Source organism: Sabethes cyaneus, chromosome 2 (assembly GCF_943734655.1).
Source record: "Sabethes cyaneus chromosome 2, idSabCyanKW18_F2, whole genome shotgun sequence".
Classification (NCBI taxonomy): Eukaryota; Metazoa; Arthropoda; class Insecta; order Diptera; family Culicidae; genus Sabethes; species Sabethes cyaneus.
In genome coordinates this window covers 101803682-101822599 of record NC_071354.1, presented here as the reverse complement: position 1 = coordinate 101822599, position 18918 = coordinate 101803682, and the positions used below count along the sequence as shown (strand labels likewise).

The 18918-nt window shown below is 41.1% G+C and overlaps 2 protein-coding genes across 5 annotated transcripts in view; one reads left to right on the top strand and one right to left on the bottom strand.

Moving 5' to 3' along the window:
* Positions 1-18918, bottom strand: part of LOC128738148 (uncharacterized) — a 106248-nt gene that overhangs the window by 8437 nt on the left and 78893 nt on the right. The window lies entirely within an intron of this gene.
* Positions 17032-18606, top strand: LOC128738150 (uncharacterized). The gene is made up of 2 exons (XM_053833042.1): positions 17032-18033; positions 18100-18606. Exons 1-2 carry the CDS (start codon positions 17032-17034, stop codon positions 18604-18606), a joined length of 1509 nt encoding a protein of 502 aa, XP_053689017.1.

The following is an 18918-nucleotide window of genomic DNA, read 5'->3' as shown; positions in this document are numbered from 1 at the left end:
TTACAAAATCATCGGCGTAAGCCAGTTTACATTTACCGTTGTATAAATTCGCTGCATCGGCGAAGAAGCATAAGCATAAGCATAAGCATAGGATACCGCCCGTGTGCTGCTACTCCGTTATTGACCAGAACCGATGAAAATTGCAAAATGATGGCTGGAAAGAGCATACTTGGGACAGCACGCTATTCCTCATTGTGCAACCTTATCAGGTCCCTGCATGCTGATCAATACCGACGCCGGCCACGTCCGAATGCGGGTCCTGGAGGGATGGGAAGGAATGTTAGTCCAATACTTGTTGCTACTAAAGACCAGGGAATCCTCTGCATCTTCACAAGTATTTCGGGAAAGGAATTGTTGTTAGTAGATGGGGGAGTTATATGAGACTAACCTGACTATTCAAAAATTTTCTGGTAAAGCCAGTAATTAAGAAAATTAAGATACCTTTAAAAAATACCTTTTAATAAATTTAATATAATGCCATTGGTGCTCATATACAACCATAATTTGATAATTTATATCTAAAAATATTATGCACATGCGAGATTTAAAGTGACTCGAAAACCTCGTGACAAATTTGAATTTATTATACCTGAAAACAAAAATCAGGCATAATGAAACAAGCCCATATAGTTCCTAAGTTGATAAGCATTTCCTCCTATCAACGCTAATATGCAGAGATATAGCGCCCTACACGCTTGCCACAGATGTACTGCATAAACTGAGCATAAATTCAGTGACGTATTTGACATGTTTGGACACGTATTTGTAAAGATAAAGACATCAAATATTTGAACGAGCTCGAAAAAACTCGAACTCGAGAAAAACTCGAATAACTCAGCTCTGGCACGGATTTTTGAAGCGAAATTTTCACAGGATGATAGCCACAGATACGCTGCACAAACTGAGCATAAATTCAGTGACGTATTTGACATGTTTGGACACGTATTTGTAAAGATAAAGACATCAAATATTTGAACGAGATCGATTTTTTTAGAAAAACTCGAATAACTCAGCTCTGGCACGGGTTTTTGAAGCGAAATTTTCGCAGGATGATGGCCACAGATGTGCTGCACAAACTGAGCATAACTTCAGTGACGTATTTGACATGTTTGGACACGTAATTGTAAAGATAAAGACATCAAATATTTGAATTCGCTGCTTCGGCGAAGAACAGGAAAAACAAAATAGGCCCAAGGTTACTGCATTTTGGAACTCCACAGCAGTTGAACAATTCTGTTTTTAAGATTCCAATCGTGCACAAAGCTGGCAGAAAAAAATTAAATGAAGGTTCCTAATAACAATGTCGTGATCAATGCGACCGAACGCTACTTTTAAGCCCGTGTAGATCGCATTTACCTGAGGACCGGTACCGATCCCAAGTAAAGCAATGAGTAGTTAACACCAAAGTTTTTATTCACTGAACGATTGGGCGTGAATCCATGTACTGTTCGCCATAGAACAGTGCGGGTTCATGGTTCATCCTCCGCTTCCATACTTCCCCACCGAAGATCGCTTTTACTGCTGGTCTTTCAAAAACTCCGTTTACTGGCATGACCTTCTCGAGCATTGTCCACGTTTCGTGCCCGTAGAGAACTCCCGATCTAATAAGCGTCTAGTACAGAGCACACTTTGTACGAGGGCTTAATCTGTTCGACCGCAATTGCTTGTGAAGCCCATAGTAAGCACGACTTTCGCTGACAATACGCCTCCAACTCTCACGGCTGGTGTCACTGTCCGCCGTTACCAGTGAGCCAAGATAGACAAATTCGCACTAGCTCAACTTCATCAGAAGCAGGAAACACTCTGACGAAACCCTCTGTATGATTTGAATAAACTCGACAATTCACCCGAAAACCGAACATAGCATAGCGTTACGTTCATCGTAGTTTGAATCAGTTTAGTCAACTTCGTGGGGAAGCCGTTCTCGTCCTTGATTTCCATAGCTCTTTTCGGTCGATGGTTTCATATGCAACTTTGAAGCCAACGAACAAATGGTGTCGTATCCGAAACTAAAACACGTCTTTCGCTCTCAAAATAAGCACACAAAATGACGTTTCTGACTTCTCTATCATTACTCGACCTTACGGGATACGTTGCTCACACGCAAAAGAATTATATACTCGGTTGCCAGACTTCATTAGCGCCCGAGCAATGCTAACATTTAAAAGCGTCATTTTTATTTTATGTTTATAAACGTTATTGACTTGTCCACATTCTATATTTCCAATGCTATGCACTACAATATTTTTGATTTGTAAATATTTGATCGGTTGTTGATCGTCGTTGAACGAAGCTGGGTTGATAAATTTCCATTAATCTGTTCGCAATTGGTGATAGTCGGTCGAAAATGATTTGAGACAGCACTTTATACGCGCCACTAAGAACTGTGGTCACTGGTGCAGATACCAGTGTTTCTGGTCTTAAAGCTTGCTTCATTTATAATTGAAACAAACTTTTGCTCATATTGTGGTTCTTTTGGTGGGCGGATTTGGAAGTTCTTAGCGCCCACGTGTCGGAAATTTTGTTAGCTTCACCTATTTATTTTTGACTTTCTGAAACACGACTGTATTTTACAAACAAACAATATGGAAGCCGAAAGAAGGGAAAAATGTGCACAATTATTTGGAAAATCCATTGTGGTCTGCATCTAGGCTAGCTAAACAGCTGAAATTGCCGAGAAATACCGTATGGCGCGTTATCAAACGGTATAAGGAAACATTGACGACGATTCGGAAGCCTCAAGCTAATCATCGGAGTGGAACTGTCGACCGCAAACTGCGTGATAAGATGTTGAAGACCATCAAGAGCAATCCCAATTTGTCGGACCGTGATTTGGCCAGAAAATTCGGTTCGGCAAACAGTCAAACTGAACCATAAAACAGAATAGTGTGGCCCAAATCCGTGCTTGAAAGCTATACGACCGGGTGCTAACCAAGTTCGACGGGTGTCTTCTGAAGGACGGTGAAACCTATGTCAAGGCTGACTTCGGGCAAATGCCAGGTCAAAAATGTTACTTGACAGCGGCCTGGGTGGATGTTCCAAGCAAATTTAAATTTGTTTTTGCAGACAAATTTGCAAGAAAATTTATGATTGGGCAGGGCATTTGCAGCTGTAGCAGAAAAACGAAAGTTTTCGGTACAAATAGGACAATGACGTCGGAACTGTACCAAAAGGAGTGTCTCGAAAAACGAATTTTGCCGTTCATTCGATCCCACCACCATCCCGTGATATTTTGGCCAGATTTGGCAAGCTGTCATTACAGCGAAGTCGCTCAACAATGGTATGCAGAGAAAGGGGTCCAGTTTGTTCCGAAAGACCTTAACCCACCCAATTGCCCTCAGTTCCGCCCTATTGAGAAATACTGGGCAATCATGAAGAGGAGACTCAAGGCAAAGGGAAAAGTTGTCAAAGATATCAATCAGATGAAGACCTGGTGGAATAAGATAGCCAAAACGACGGACGAAGAAAATGTGCGCCGCCTAATGAGCCATATTACAGGAAAAGTTCGAGAATTCCTTCGCAACCGTCACGAATAATTTTATCCGTATTTTTTCTTAAAAGTATGTAGAAAATGCTACAATTGTGTAAGAAAAGATCTTGAATTCAATATAACTGGAATACACGCAATTGTTTTTGTTCCAATACTATCTGAAGCAAGCTTTATTTTAATAAACTCCGCCAACTTTTCCAACCTTTTCATTAGCTGCATGATGGCCTCCTAAATTTCTCCTATCGTTGGGGATGGCATCTCTTCTCCGTTTGACGCAGAGTCGAAATAGCTCTCCCCCGCCGCCATTGTACTCCGCATGGGCGCCATTCAGGTATTCATCGAAGTGTTGCTTCCACCCCTTTCGGTCACCTGACGATCGTCTGTCAAATACTGCCATTTTTATCCCGACACCTTTCGGCTCGCAACACAATGTCTTTGCAGGTTCTTTTCAGTTTCTAGTCGATTTTTCGTTTTTCTGCAACCGCTCCAACTCCGCATACCCTTGCTTTTTCAGACAAACTGATACGTTAGTTCTCCTAACTCCTCCTGTGTTTGGACGATTTGTACGTATACATCGATACTGAACTCCAAACCAGGATTATATTCGTCAACTGGAACTAGAGAATCAATGGCACGAGATAGGCCAAAATAGTTTGCTAATTCAGTGATGAATACGAGGTCGAGATAAAGCCATTAATCTATAACAGGTTGCATCTTGCTACACCATTAAGTAGCATTTCGTCCTCTGGAAAGATTATTAGCACCATCAACATACATATAATAGCCATGCTGCGAAAATCTCCGCGTCAAATTGGGCTACTTATTGCCACCGGCTAGAATTATTGTATCATTTACATTTGAAATTTGGCGAAACTTTTCGGCACAATTCGTATATGGAGTCCAGAAGCAGGCTGGGAGCCCTCTACCCCACTCTTGATTGCAAAACAAGAATGACTCGGCTGGCGAAGGCTGGACTTTAGTGGCGACAGTACGTTATCGATTCTACGTCGTACGAATTATGGTCTTCCAGTACTGTCGGTCCTGGGTTGCTGTTCACAAATCCACACAAACTTCAGCTGAACGTGCATTGTTCTAGGCAGCACACATCCATCGGCGGCTTCTGCCTGGTTCTCTGCTGAAAAAAGTTTTGGCTACTCTTTCGTCGGCCGTGGGCCCAGCCCATCGCCGTAACTTACGATTAGATGCAAAAGCGTACAATAATTCCAATTCCGCGAAAGATACGTCCCGCGTAAATCAAAACCGCTTAAATTCCGAAAATCGCGTAAAAAACCGCGTAAATTCCGAAGATCGCGTAAATTCCAAAATTCGCGTAAAAAAACCGCGTAAATTCCGAAATTTGCGTAAAAATAGTCGCGTAAAAAAACGCGTAAAAACCGCGCAAAAAGCGACTTCAGTGTAGTTGAATATTGAATTTAAATAAATAAAGCTTAAATCGTTTAGAAATGGGGTAATTTATTTTGGTGATTGTAAATGTTGTTTGTAAACAGTTCTGCTTGGTTTATATTTTTGGTAGTCTAAAACTAATGTGCTTTCGAAATATTTATCATCCAAGAGGATAAAATAAAAATGATTTACACAGTCAACTACAAAATCAATCATCGTCAACTCGGGAGCAGACAAAACTGTTGGAATATCCCGAGGATAATGTGGCGTAAGTTATCAAAAAATGCAAGAAAATTCTCACAACTGCTCGTGCACAAAGTGCAAACCAAGCGCCGGAGTGAAACCCTTGATCGATAACTTCGGAGGCTAATCCCAATATCTCAGATTTATTTGGAGAAAAAACTGAATGTTGACTGGTATACTGAGCTTACCGAGCAAATAACCAAAATTCGTGCATGTAAGTTGTACGACCAGGTGCTGACAAAGCGCGATGGATGCGAATTTCGATTACAAACAGGAAACAAGTTTTTTTAGCAGATTTAGTTGCATGATTTGGCAACGGATCGGTTCCTGTGGCAAGAAAACCAACATTTTACAGTTCAGTAAGACCCATCATGGTCCAAATACATTTTGGCAAGAACTGCATAGCTTGTTGCCATTGCAATAAAGATGTACTACAAATACGTAAACCCAAGCAGAGGTCTAAAAATTAGCGCTGGATAGGAATTCGGCAACAGAGGTTAGGCCAGGAGCTCGTGGGTGACAGATTCAAATCTTAGTACGATAAAGATCATTTGATGTGAAGTGACTTGGTATGGTTTAATTCTTAGGTTCCTCATCATTCACAATTTTTGATTATCCCGATGATGCCTCTTAGCAGTGTAAGTCACCCTTATAGTTAATAGCTGTCTCGAGGAACGTAATGAGGACTCACCAGGACCAACTATAATTAGAGATGACTGAGTTTAAGAAGGATAATCCTATGGCACGCAAAAGTAAAGCAACGCCCAGATGCTATATTCGAACTTCACCTTCTGTTTTCTTATACGATATCCTATCGTATCGTACATCGAGCCCAACTGGCCGTACGCCAAAAATTACAGCAAAATAGAATTTTCAGATGATAGATTCAAATTACATAAGCATTTATGTTGAGACGATATCCAAACAAGGTGGGACAACTAAAACAGAAAGCTTTTCAACCGAAAATTAACTATATCAGGGATAAAAATCAAACATTATGGAGCAAAATCACCATTTGAATCTTTGCCGAAAACTCTTCGAGCCCAATTTCTAATCTTCAATATCCAGAATTAGTAATATCGGCGTTAGCGCAATTGCTCCACCTCAACAAAGAGTACACACCGGAAAAATTTACCAGTGCCAAGTGCTACACAAATCCGGACGCGAGGTGCATCCGGACGTGTTCAGAATATTTACAACTACAATAGGATGCAGACGTCGAACCGAATGGTATGAAACCGAATATATGCTGCTGCCAGAGCCGTTGCTGTACTGTTGCTGATGTCAATGACGATGTTGCCGATTCGCTTTCCCTCACTCAATAAACAAAATTGAAACCACCACCGTTTTTCGGAGCCGAAAATTGCATTATCATCAATTGTTCGAGGTTTCCGACCGGACGTTGCATTGTTGCACATCCGTATTCTGCGCATTAGAATGAGCAGCCTCCTCCTCGTCGTCGCTATATCCCGTACGGATTTGCACAATTTGTTTGTGTTGATTTCGAAACCGCACTGATAATGATGATAACTCAATAAAACTCGAGGCTAACACATTCATTATTTATTTTCATTTCAATGCATTTTACATCGATGATGCTGCAGGAAAAGTTTTGCCCAAAATCAACCCGTAGCCAATCGATCTATATCAGAAGCTTATTTTCAAAAAGTGAATTTATGTTTAGTACCAACATTGTTTTGATGAAGAAAGAAGTTTCCGTTTCAGAGCGCAAACAAGCGGAATTATTTGAAGCAACTTTGTTGAAAGAGTTTGTAAAAGAAAAGAAAAGCTCTACAATTTTTTGGTCTGAAATGATTGAGATGATTGTCCAATATGTTTTAATCTGTTGATTCGTTGTGCCTGAAAGGTTTATGTTTTTAGTTTTACGATTTCCAAATTTATCAAAGCTGAATTTTTAGACATTATATACAATTATAGAAACTGAACAGTTTCAACAATAGTCAAAGTATTTCTTCTGACGCAAAACGACGATGCAGAATGGTAAATTTTAATGTATTATTTAAATATAATCATAATAATTCCGAGCGATCGTCAAACAATAAATAATAAATGAAGATTGGCTTTTCCGAATGTACAGTATGAACGTGGTACGGCCAAGCGCCTACCTTGGCGTGAACTTTTATCGAATTTGAATCACTCTAAATTGTTTTGGTACTCCATAATTGTATCTCAAATCCCGAGGTGCTTTTTTTACATTTTTTTTGTTCAGTAGCGCAAGTTAAAAAAGTTGAATTTGTTAACCGTTTCATAACCAATCATTCAGAAAATTGCACAAAAATCGTTCTCAGACGCAGCGCCTGCGTTAGACTGCTATCATTTCCACATAATTACCGCAAGAGGCACAGGAACGTAGGTATGGAAGGAAGGCTATGAAATACGGAATGCAAAGGACTCACGGTTTTTCACGGAGAGTCCGTAGAAACTTAGTTGAACTATAATGAAATTAAACGACCGGCTTCCTGCACCTGCCTGCCGAAAGAATTCATGTGCATGAACATTAAGTAATTATAATTTTCATTGTTGCTCACAGACAACAGCAGGCAGCGTCGTTGTGAATTAATTAGCCTGGTTTGCGCCCACCTGACAATAACTACGTAAAATTACTGATTCCGATTGCGATACGATGGAAATTGTAATTTGATTAGATGTGGCTGCTTCATGTCAAGATAGGAATCCCCGTTTCGATATGATGATTTCATACGTTATAATACCATTTAAAAACGAAGTGGACTAAGCCCTAATTTTCTAAAATCATATTACAGAAAAAATCCAATTTACAATCATGTTAAAAATCACATTTTTCCTAATAAATTTGATCCAGCACACACATCGGATAGTATTTAACGAAACTTTTAATTGAATTCCTTGATTGGCGCCATTTACGAACCGACAAAATGGTTCGACGTACCAATTTCAATCACGATAGAAATGTGTTACCTCAACAACACAAATCGTTTGTCCTCTTCCTCTATGGCCAATCAAAATACTGGGCTCTGTCTGAAATCTCGCTTTTGATCTTCCGCTATGTCGAACCGTGCCGTACCCGTTGTTACACAATCCACATCGTTTATCTCCCCAGAGTGGCTTTGCGAATTGGATTGCACGGCTGGCGAAATCGAGCGTGTCAAAATCTCTGAGGATCTTCCTTTCGGTCCGGCAACTGGAAGCATTTTTACAATCACCGTTCGAGCTTAAGGATTATTACAACGAGGGGCCAATCAAGGAGCGACAGCGAGAGAGACGGTGCGGTGGAACGAGCAGAGCAAAAAGTAAATCAAAAACATCGTCCGCACGGTCACCGGGGATACAAATGCGACAAGTCTGCCGAGAGAGGCGAGCCGGTTCGCGCACAGTTGTCTTCCCTTGGTCGCTGAATTTACCCGAGTTCCCGAACTCAACCAAAAAAACGAAACCTTGTATGCAACACCAACCGAGAGCAGCCCCACCAGGCAGGCAAGACAAACTCTGCGCAGTTTTCTCTGATATTTGAATATATGAAAATTTAATGCAATTACACTAATTTGTAGATTTTACTTGTACGCAGAAAAAAGGTTAAAATGGATTTGTGTGATTGAATTGCACGTAAATTTAATGGATACAATGAAGCCAAAGTGGAACGAGGCGAGGTCGCGGAGTCATATTTTCCGGTCATTCCGAATTCGCTGCCCAGAAAAAGCGCGCAAGGGAAAAAGCATACGGTGCATATTATACTTTTTAGTGTGTACAATGCACACGCTGCTGCTGCTGCTGCTGGTGCTGGTACTGCACGCATGGGGAATGTGGAAAGATGCCGAAAATTGCATACACTGCAGTGAACCATTTCGTCGTACCGATCAGATAAACTTTGTCCCAGGCACAAAAGTCAATTTCCTGTAAAATATTCATCATATTCTCTCTCGGCAAACAATTCCCGTTGCGAAGGCAGGCGGGGACACTCGTATGTTAACCAAGCACGAGGGCAGGAGTCTGATCAGGCCAATTGATGTACTTCGTGATGTACCTACCATCCATAGGTACGTGTTAATCAATTTGTCCAGTTCAGTGACAGGTGGCACATTGATTTGTTTGCAATGTGATATTTTATGATTCAATTTGTGGATTGCCTTCCTTGTCCCGAAAGCAGCCAGAGCGAAGCACTGATTTATTTGGGGTAAACAACATTTCAACGCAAGTGTCAGTCACATTTTCAGTGATGAAGGTTGGAATGGGCTACAGGAGAAAGGTAATATGTATCCTTATTAAATGACACGACATCACGATACCGATTTAGATCGACCGGCTCAGAGCTGTCCTTGTAACGCAATTGTAGACCATAGCCACTAATAATGTACCTACAACAAAACAAACCAGTGGAAAATATGTTCCATTTCAATTGGATTTATTTACAGTGAACCCGGAGGCAAACAAAGCATATAAAAAGGATAACACGCGCTCGTTCATAGAGCATCAAGGGGTTGAAAAATCACTACAAACGCAGCGCGCGGGTTTTCCCTTAATAAATAAAAATTGAATTTTAATTAAAAGCAAACATTAATTACTCAACGAAATAAATTTGGACCATGTCGATCGTGCTCAAAGACTTGACATATGTACATGATTAAAAACGTTCGGTTTTATCGCAAAAATCCAAAACATAAAATGTTAATAGTTTTGTCTGCACATATATGTTACTTAAAACAGAAAACATAGCTAGTTCTTACAACCTTTCGGTAAGCAGCTTAATCGGAGATAACAGTTTCCCTATGGGAAGACAGGAAAAGAGTCAGAACAACCATCAAATATTTGTGCACAGCCGTATATCTTGAAAGACTCTTTTCCGACTGTCGTCAGCTCTTTTTGTCTCGCTCAATTTTCCATATTTTTCCCGCTTTCAGCTCGCCTTTTGTTTGCAAACCATTAAACGAATCTGCGCAAATTTCTCCACGGATTTTGATTTATTTCCCAGGTGCTGCTGCCAGTGCTGCTTACGGGTACATAAAGTAGAACGGGAGCAGTGAGGGAGTGGGTAGAATGACATAGCAAATTTTATGATGCTGGAAATTCAGTACGTTGCCCACATCATCAAAAACGACAAACATTGATTCAAATTGCAAAACCATTTTGCATTATTGCACTCTCAACAGTTAAATCACAATCTGTTTGTATTGGAAAAATTACAAGCTTTTATGTTTTTGTAACCATTCTCAATTTTATAACTGTATGAATCAGTTAACATTGGCTGTTTGTTTACGAGTGCCATCTTCACATTAGAAAACGAACTGAATTTGCGGTTTACAGCAGACAGCAAAAAGAGAATTCTGTACTTTTCGTATACACCATACCCAGCAATCCACGGGAAAAAATGATGAATTAAATTGCAAAACAAATACTTTCAACGTAATTCGATTTTTTCGGTGCTCCCTTGACGGTCCCCCCTGGTTTTGCCGATTTCGGCAGAGCTCTCTTTTTCTGTGTTTATCTAAATCACAGAACACAAATGTACACAACTGAACATTCAATCGAAAGCCCGCCTCGCGGTTTTGGTTAACGATGGAGAGAGCCTGCAACAGATCTTGAACCATTTTCGACCGAGCACGATTTGCCGCGGTCTAACTTTCCCCCGCGGTGCATGTACCAGCTTCTTCAGACGGTACCACCGGTGAGAGTAGGGTTTTTCCTCTATTTCCTACCTCTGTTTGTTTGCCTCCGCTTTGTTCGGCTGCAGCCAGTGTCGTACTTTTTTCTTCACGAAAACAGCGACGGATACGAAGGGTGTTACTAAGTTTGGACTAAAAAAATGCCACAAATATTAAAACAAACTTTTCAAAACAAGGGGCACGAATAAGTTTTTTTTTAATTTAGTAGTCTGTAAGTATGTTGGTTCAAAATGATAAAAAAAAATATGAAAAAGTCAATTTTCTACGCAGGAAGTGTTGCTGATCAAAGTCCGCCGTCGGAATGTTAGCATAACATAAGCATAACATTAAAAAAATCATGTTATTTATACTAATTATTGCTCTTGTAAGAGTTACAGGAAACCCTCATCTAACTTTCCGCTTGCCTCCCCTGAGGTACTATAAAAACCTTTGTTTCATTATTCTCTCCTATTGTCCTTTCCAGCGATTGTAAAAAACTAACGTTATAAAAAATTAATTATATGCCTCACATTATTGAAGGTTAAGCCAAAACAGGAAGTTGATCTACTAAATATCAATTCAAATATCAAACCAAACAACAATATAATTAGTAGGGACTTGCAGACTCATCATTTGTTTGTGGATTTTAAGCTGGCGTTAGATTCAGTCAAACGAAATGCGCTGTGGCAGATAATGGTGAAAAATAGTTTTCCGACGAAACTAGTTAATCTGATTCGTGCAACGCTAGAGATGGATCAAAATTCGTGACGTTGGATGCAAGCAAGGGGATGCACTCTCTAACCTGCTATTCAACGTTGCCTTGGAGGCTGAAATACGAAGTCATAGAGCAAACGTGGAAAGAAACGGGAATATCATCACATCTATATTAAGAACTGTCTGTTCGACATAGTCGAAGACCAGCATGTAAATAAATAAATATTTTAACAAGCTTACAAGCAGTGGAAGAGACCTTTGATTCTTTTAATTGGGAAGAGGCGAGATATGGATTAACCATTAACACCGCCAAAACAAAGTCATGGTTGCCAGCAGGGATGGTTTGATTACTTTGACTCAATTTTGATTCATTTGACAGTACCGTCTCAGACGAGCCAAATATGACAATGTTATGTATGGAAAATGTGTAGAACTAGTTCTAATCTACAATTTTTCTGAATATGACAAAGTTATATATGGGACATTTGTAGAACAGGTTTTTATCTACAATTTTGCTGAATGAAATTTTGCTATATCTTTTGTAGTTACGGTGCTACAACGCTAGTAACTCATCAGTGACTAAATGAACGTTCATTTAGTCACTAATAAGATACTAGCATTGTAGCGCCGTAACTACAAAAGATATAGCAAAATTTCATTCAGCAAAATTGTAGATAAAAACCTGTTCTACAAATGTCCCATATATAACTTTGTCATATTCGGCCCCGTTAAGACGGTACTGTCAAATGAATCAAAATTGAGTCAAAGTGATCGAACCATCCCTGGTTGCCAGCAGGGAACTTGGGAGTCCAAATGGTGTGTACCGAGGTGGAGCTGGATGGAGAACGATATGAAGTAGTGTATAAAACGACGATTGCAGTAGTGAATCGGGCTTTCTTTCTTTCGGGTAAATTCGCACAAAACTGGCGCTCCTCCCGGTGGTCATTTACGAACATGAATTATAGACGCGTAAGGAAGCTGATCGACGAATGCTTGGGGTTTTGACCATAAAGGTGTTAGATGCTTCGATTCTTGAAGGCGGATGGAGCAGGATACGCTCGACCGTCAATGAGGCCTAGGTGAACAAACCTCGAACGCACGAAATGATTGGGTTGACGGAGAACACCGGGGGAAAGCGATAGAGAGGAATAAGGAGTTTGGAAAAACTATCTAAGCATTGCCACGAGGGAGAATTTGGCCAAGTATCGATGAGTGCGGAATCACATGACTACGATCCTGAGGAGGAAAAAGCGCCAGAAGGAGGATAGAGATGGTGAAGAGCTAGAACAACTATTCCGGGCATTAGCCGGTAAGTTATAAAAGAAGGTGAACCAATCTGGTAAAGGATACACTCCAAAACTTGATACGTTTAGGGACGAGGGAAGCCTGGTCGCAAACGAACGCAAGGTGGTCGATAAGTGGAAGCAGTTCTTCGATGCGCATCTCAATGATGATATAACAGAAGTAGACGGAACGGAAGTTAATCTAGGAATGCCTACAAACGATAACAGCATGCTCGAACAGATTCGACAAGAAATCGATCAGTTGAAGAATAATAGTCGGAAAAAACCAACTTTCTGTCGAACCCTACACAAATTGCCGTAATTACCGCGGTATTACACAGATCAACGCCACCTACAAGATTCTTTCCCAGATTTTGTAACGTTGCATTGTTATATTTTCGTGGATTTTAAGGCAGCACACGATACAGTCGAGCGCGAACAACTTTGGCGTACACGAGTACGGGTTTCCGGACAAAATGACGCGACTGGAGCGAATAATGTGTTACATGCGGGTTTCGGGGGCACTCTCAAGTTCTTGCGAAACACGCAGAGGGTTGTGGCCAGCGGATGGACTGTCCTATAGGTTATTCAACATCGCAATTGAATGGGTGATCCGACGAGTGTGCATCGAAAAGAAAGTAATGATCCTCAGCAAGAGTAGCCAACTTCTTGTTTTCGCAGATGACCTCGACATCATTACTAGAAACCTTGGAACAGCGAAGGCAATCTACACCAGGGTAAAAAAGGAGGCTAGAAGGATTGGGTTACAAATCAATGCATCGAAAGTTAAATATATTGTAAGAAACAGTTTCGCAGATCACGAATTGCAGCCACTACTTGGAGATTGCCATAGTATACCAATACCTGGTGAAAGTTGGGAAACTACGGTGGGCCGGCCATGTCGCAAGGATGCCGAACGACTATGCAGTAAACTCCGTGCTCTTTAAACCAGGAATAATGGATTTCAGGTTGAAGCCGACTTGCGTGTGTCGAGACGCTCAACGTATTGGCGACGAATAGCTCAAGTCCGAGTACGGTGGAGAGGAATTCTTGATACAGCAAGAGCCAACCCAGCTGTATGCTGTTAGAAGAAGCGCCAAATATCAGTTTTTTTCTGCAGTGTAATTTAACGATTGCAGCATCGAAAGAAAGTAGATTAAACTTTCAGAAGCCGCCAATCCATCAGCGTTGTGGAAATGCAGTTTATGGACAGTATTCAGTATTCAATTTAATAAAGAGATTAAAATGAATAACCTTTCAAAAGGTTTATCTGCAGCAATCTTTAAATTGATTTATACAAAAGTAAGAACTGCTCTAATTCGATTTAAAAAAATATGTTTGTGACAATCTATGAAAATCACACTAAAAATACATATATGAATGTAGTTAAATATTTCCTTTTTTTTCGGGTTATCCAACTGGTCGCTTAATAGCGTATAAAACTCTGCGCTGAGCCCTTTTGTGTTGTCAACAAAGTGTCAGGGAGACCTCAAACATCAGTTCTACCTGACGAGACAGGCACTGGCGCCCACTAAAACACAGGTAGAGCCCCAAGCATAGCCGTCACGCCTATACCCACAGGCGGAGGCGTTTCGGCCCTGCGCGGACTCCACGAACTGACTCTAAGATCTCTCTGCCAAAGGCCGCAATGTCATATTTTGAATATAATGATGATGATGACGATGATGATGATAATGATGATGATGAGAAGAAAAATAATAGATCGAATTTGTAAATGTGCTTTGGACTTTTTGTACCACTCGAGTTGCAATATGTGGTATAGTGAAGAAGTGGAGAATTCGTCAGCCCCGCCTGACACCGGTCTTCAATCGCGCGCCCGCTTTCAGTTTTCCAACACAAACAACCACAAATGAACCAATAGGTAAAACAAATTTCGGAGCATTAGTGGTTATCAACTTATCAGGGCAAATTTAATCTTTCATCCCCTTAGTATTCACAGTGCATTCCCACGATACAAAGTAAATTGAGCGCAGCACAAGCTGGACGTTCGCGGTAGTCGACAGAAGCTTCAAAATATAGATACTCGCCCGCCTTCCAACCCTCGAGACCAAAGCGCTGTAAAGCTCTGGGCTTAAACGTCTCTTTAAGACTCGACCCCTTCCCATCGACAGAGCCAGCGGACGGCCATCAGAGCTCAGGACAGCCACGGGGCCAGTGCAGAAATCCTACTCTATCTAGCAGCACCGCCTAGCCGAAACTCGAACACGCGACACGAATTGACCTAATTTTCCCATCTGCTACCTAAGAAGTGCTATTACCCGTAATCATTACAGAGTGGTCCTTCGGCATCCAATCGGATCTGGTATCCCGCTTACATCCCCCTACTAACCCTAAGCCCCCGACCAACTCAATCAATCCGACATTTTTCGGAGATATTTGTGACAGTTGTGATAAATAAGGATGAATCCCAGAAAACTTCATCCATTGTCAGAGATCCCCATACTGGCCTTATTCTTAAACGGAATAAAAGCACTTTCTGAACAACGCAACAATCACATTTGGTAAATTTTTACCCCGAGTCCCACTTGAAATCACAAAAGTATTTTGATATATACCCACATTCAGAAGTAAACGTGACCGCTGTTCATTTACTGATTAGTTAAAAAGCCCTACACCACGACAAGGTTCAGTTTTATCGTAGGGACATATATGAATGTAGTTAAATATATATTAATAATTTTAACCGACGATAAATCATAGAACGCAGCCTAACAGGAACCCCTTACTATCGGTGGAAGGATTTCCTTTACCCTGCCAAAGGCGATTTAGACCGGATCATCCGTCTGTTTGCGATTAATTAAGGCTAATTGTATTAATTTTGATTTATCCTTTTTTCCAACATTTCTAATTATTTACTTTTCTACAAAATCGTGATAATGTAATTTGAACCGAAATAAGCTTTTATTCGATCAGCTCAAATAAACGCATACATTCTCTTGCAAATATCCTCTCGTTTAAAAAGCCGCATAATCAAATCTGCTCTTTCTTTGCTGCACGTTAATTATCCCCGATTGCATCAAATCTCTCGGCCATCTCTCCATTCGCAAATTACCTTTCAATACCGTTGCGGTCGTACCATTCATCACAGACTTGAATCAATCAACGATTCAATTGATTCCATTTTTGAAAGCGAGAATAAATCCAAACCGCCAACCACTCGCACAGTAGCAGCAAAAAAGATAAACAAGCGAAACATAAGTGCTTTCTCCGGTGAGCGAGCTCTCGAGAGCAGTTTGAGGAAGCCTCTCTTTGAATAAAAAAGGATACGAGCTCTGTCTGTAGGGACTACTGCAGCGCGGGAAAACGGGACGGATCGTAACGACAGTCGTCGTTTTTCCCCACGCGCGCGTGCCGCCTGGAAAACTCTGCAGAAATGCGAACCAACTAACCAGTGAGATATGAAATATGATCTCGTTCATTTGCGTAGATGTCGTTACACGATTCACACGGTTTCGGTCAACTGCTGCTGATATCGAAGTATTTAACTACATAGCGGACTGTCGGTGCTCAGGTGGTTCGGGAATGTCATAATTAAAAAGCAGATTTAGAACATCGAGAATTATAGTTTAACTATTCCTGGATCCTAGTATATGGACCGGTCAAAACCTAATCGGATTAGTGTCAAATAATTAGATTATGATGGATAATAGATAAGTCATCATTTACAGCACCTGACAGGTCGTACAGTGGAATGGATTTTAAACGGATTAATTTTCATCGATGGAAAACTAGTTGCAATTGATTGAAAAGTAGCATTATACTGCACCATTGTGTATTAGTTTTGAGTAGTGCAAAAAATAAAACATAAACGTTATTGATTGGTCAGTGAGAAATAGGCAGTGGATGGAACCAGTGCAGTGAGGCAATGAAATTTAATTCAATTAAGCTGCCCAACCAGCAAACAATTGTGGCTCGGTTTCGATTTTGGTGGCCTCGGGGAATTCAAACAAGCAAAAAACCAAATCGCGGTATTCATGGTTTATATTTGCAAACCGAAATTTTGTTACCATGAACAATTGGCCGTGTCGCACATATGGTCATGCAAGTGTAATGCTTGTCCCTGGATGGCAGTGTAGCTCTGCAGGAAAAAAACACTGGGATAAAATCAAATTAGCAATATAAATAGAAAAAAAAGTCGCAAAAGTTGGATTATTCAACAATAAAGAACATCACCTGTGCAGGGATTTGTGAAGGTGTACACTAGTAAAAATTTACTAAAACCGTCAAGCGAACGTAAAAAATGTTCACCAATTGGTTAGCGCCACCACCGACAACAACCCTGCCGCCGGATACAATCATAGAGGTCGGTCCACCTCCTTTCACCCGCTATGCCGCTCACAGTGCACTAGTTTCTGCTCACAGTGGTTACTTGCGAGCCGCTCTTCGTTCCGACAGGTCATCGGCGACCGGCACTGACACTATTCCAATATACGTTCCCAATGTGACAACAGATCAGTTCACCCCGCTTCTCACCTACATGTACACTGGATTTCTAGATTTGAACATAGAAAATATTTTCGGCGTTTTGCTTGCTACGCACATTTTGCATATGCCTCGAGCGTTGGAACTGTGTCGTGCTTTTCTCTCCGCTACTCAACAAACGGAAAACTATTTCGGCGCATTGGGCAGTATGTCCGGCAGTGCCGGAACTAACAGCCACAGTCTATCAAAAGTTAAACCGGAATCGGAAACCTGCAGCAGTGGCAGTAAGGTGGTACGGCCTATCGCTAGCAAGGCAACCGGAATTGGGCTTAATTTTATAGCACCACCAACGTCTCACATATCACTACCGAGTACTCATACGCCATTCAAAAGCTTGCTAACAGTCAGTCAGCCAACAGCAGCAATAGTTGAAAATGTTGAAAATTCGACGCCTCCTCCGGGGAATACGCTAGCTCCGTCATCATCGGAAACAACAGTTACAACTAACAACGAAAAACCCCTACTGCGTTCCGAGACAGAGGAATCGAAAAGTAATTCAAAAGAATCAAATCAAAAACGACAATCAAAATCAGTAAAACGTAATTCATCCAAATCTGAATCCGTAGTAACGACAGTAGTAAAGGACGCTAATGGCACCGATAAAGGTGTAATCATTGACATCGCCAGCTGCGACGGTCCGGTCCGTTTCCGTCGGGTTCTCAACGACAGTTATGGTACTAACAGTACGAACAACATTGTCTGCATATCGGATGAACCGAAAGGACATTCGCGCTACATGAGTTCATCTTTTCATCAACAGGTAAGATCACCCAATGCAAGCAGCAGAAAGTTTCAATCCTGATCTGTTTTTCTTGATTTCCAATAGATGGTGCGGAACATCAACGAGCGGAAGCAGCATCAAACAGCGAATGAAAGCTATAGTTGCGGCAGTAGCAAGGACGAAAACAGCCAGGACAACAACCAATCCCAGGGAGCAATTAGCGGCGTTGGTGCTACTGGTGTGACAGCATCCGGTGGTGAAATGTACAACTGCGTGTATTGCAAGCACACATTCAAATCGCAATACTGCTATCAAAAGCATGCAAAGCGTCATCTGATTCCACTTAGCATGGAACCAGGCGGTAGTGGCAACAGTAGCAGCAACAGCATATTGGCACCGCCGGATGATGGTATCAGTGATAAGGGAGCTCACCCGACAAGACACCGAAAACCAATGCTGCACTGTGGCAGCGGCAACGCTAAACGTGAAGTTAAACCACTGGATATGAACGTTCAGTACTATCCGTGCAAAACATGCGGGAGCAAATTCCCCAGTTATTACTTTGTACACAAGCATAGAAAAATGTGCCATATCGACGAGGAAATGCTTTAAACTGTACTCAACAGTAGCCACTGGCTGGGAGAAACATTCCACAAGAACAGGGTAATGCGTTGAATCAAAATTTTATCACATATTGTTGTATCGACTACATATCAAAACTAAATAAAACTCTAGCTCCGGTTCTGCACTATCTGGTGTTCTTGTTCTTGAATTCATCCTCCGAATGACTAAACTAAACGCAAAATACGCTAGTAAGAAATAACGTGAATTATCAGCATGAATAAAATAAACATTAAACTGCATAAAAATAGAGGAACAGTTAGTAAGAATGAATAATAGAGGCAATTTTGTTTTCTATATACC

Bases quoted from the DNA above. Each gene is read 5' to 3' on its own strand.
- LOC128738150 (XM_053833042.1), top strand. From the start codon at position 17,032: ATGTTCACCAATTGGTTAGCGCCACCACCGACAACAACCCTGCCGCCG. The intron at 18,034-18,099 runs GTAAGATCACCC...GATTTCCAATAG, and splicing joins GTTCATCTTTTCATCAACAG to ATGGTGCGGAACATCAACGA.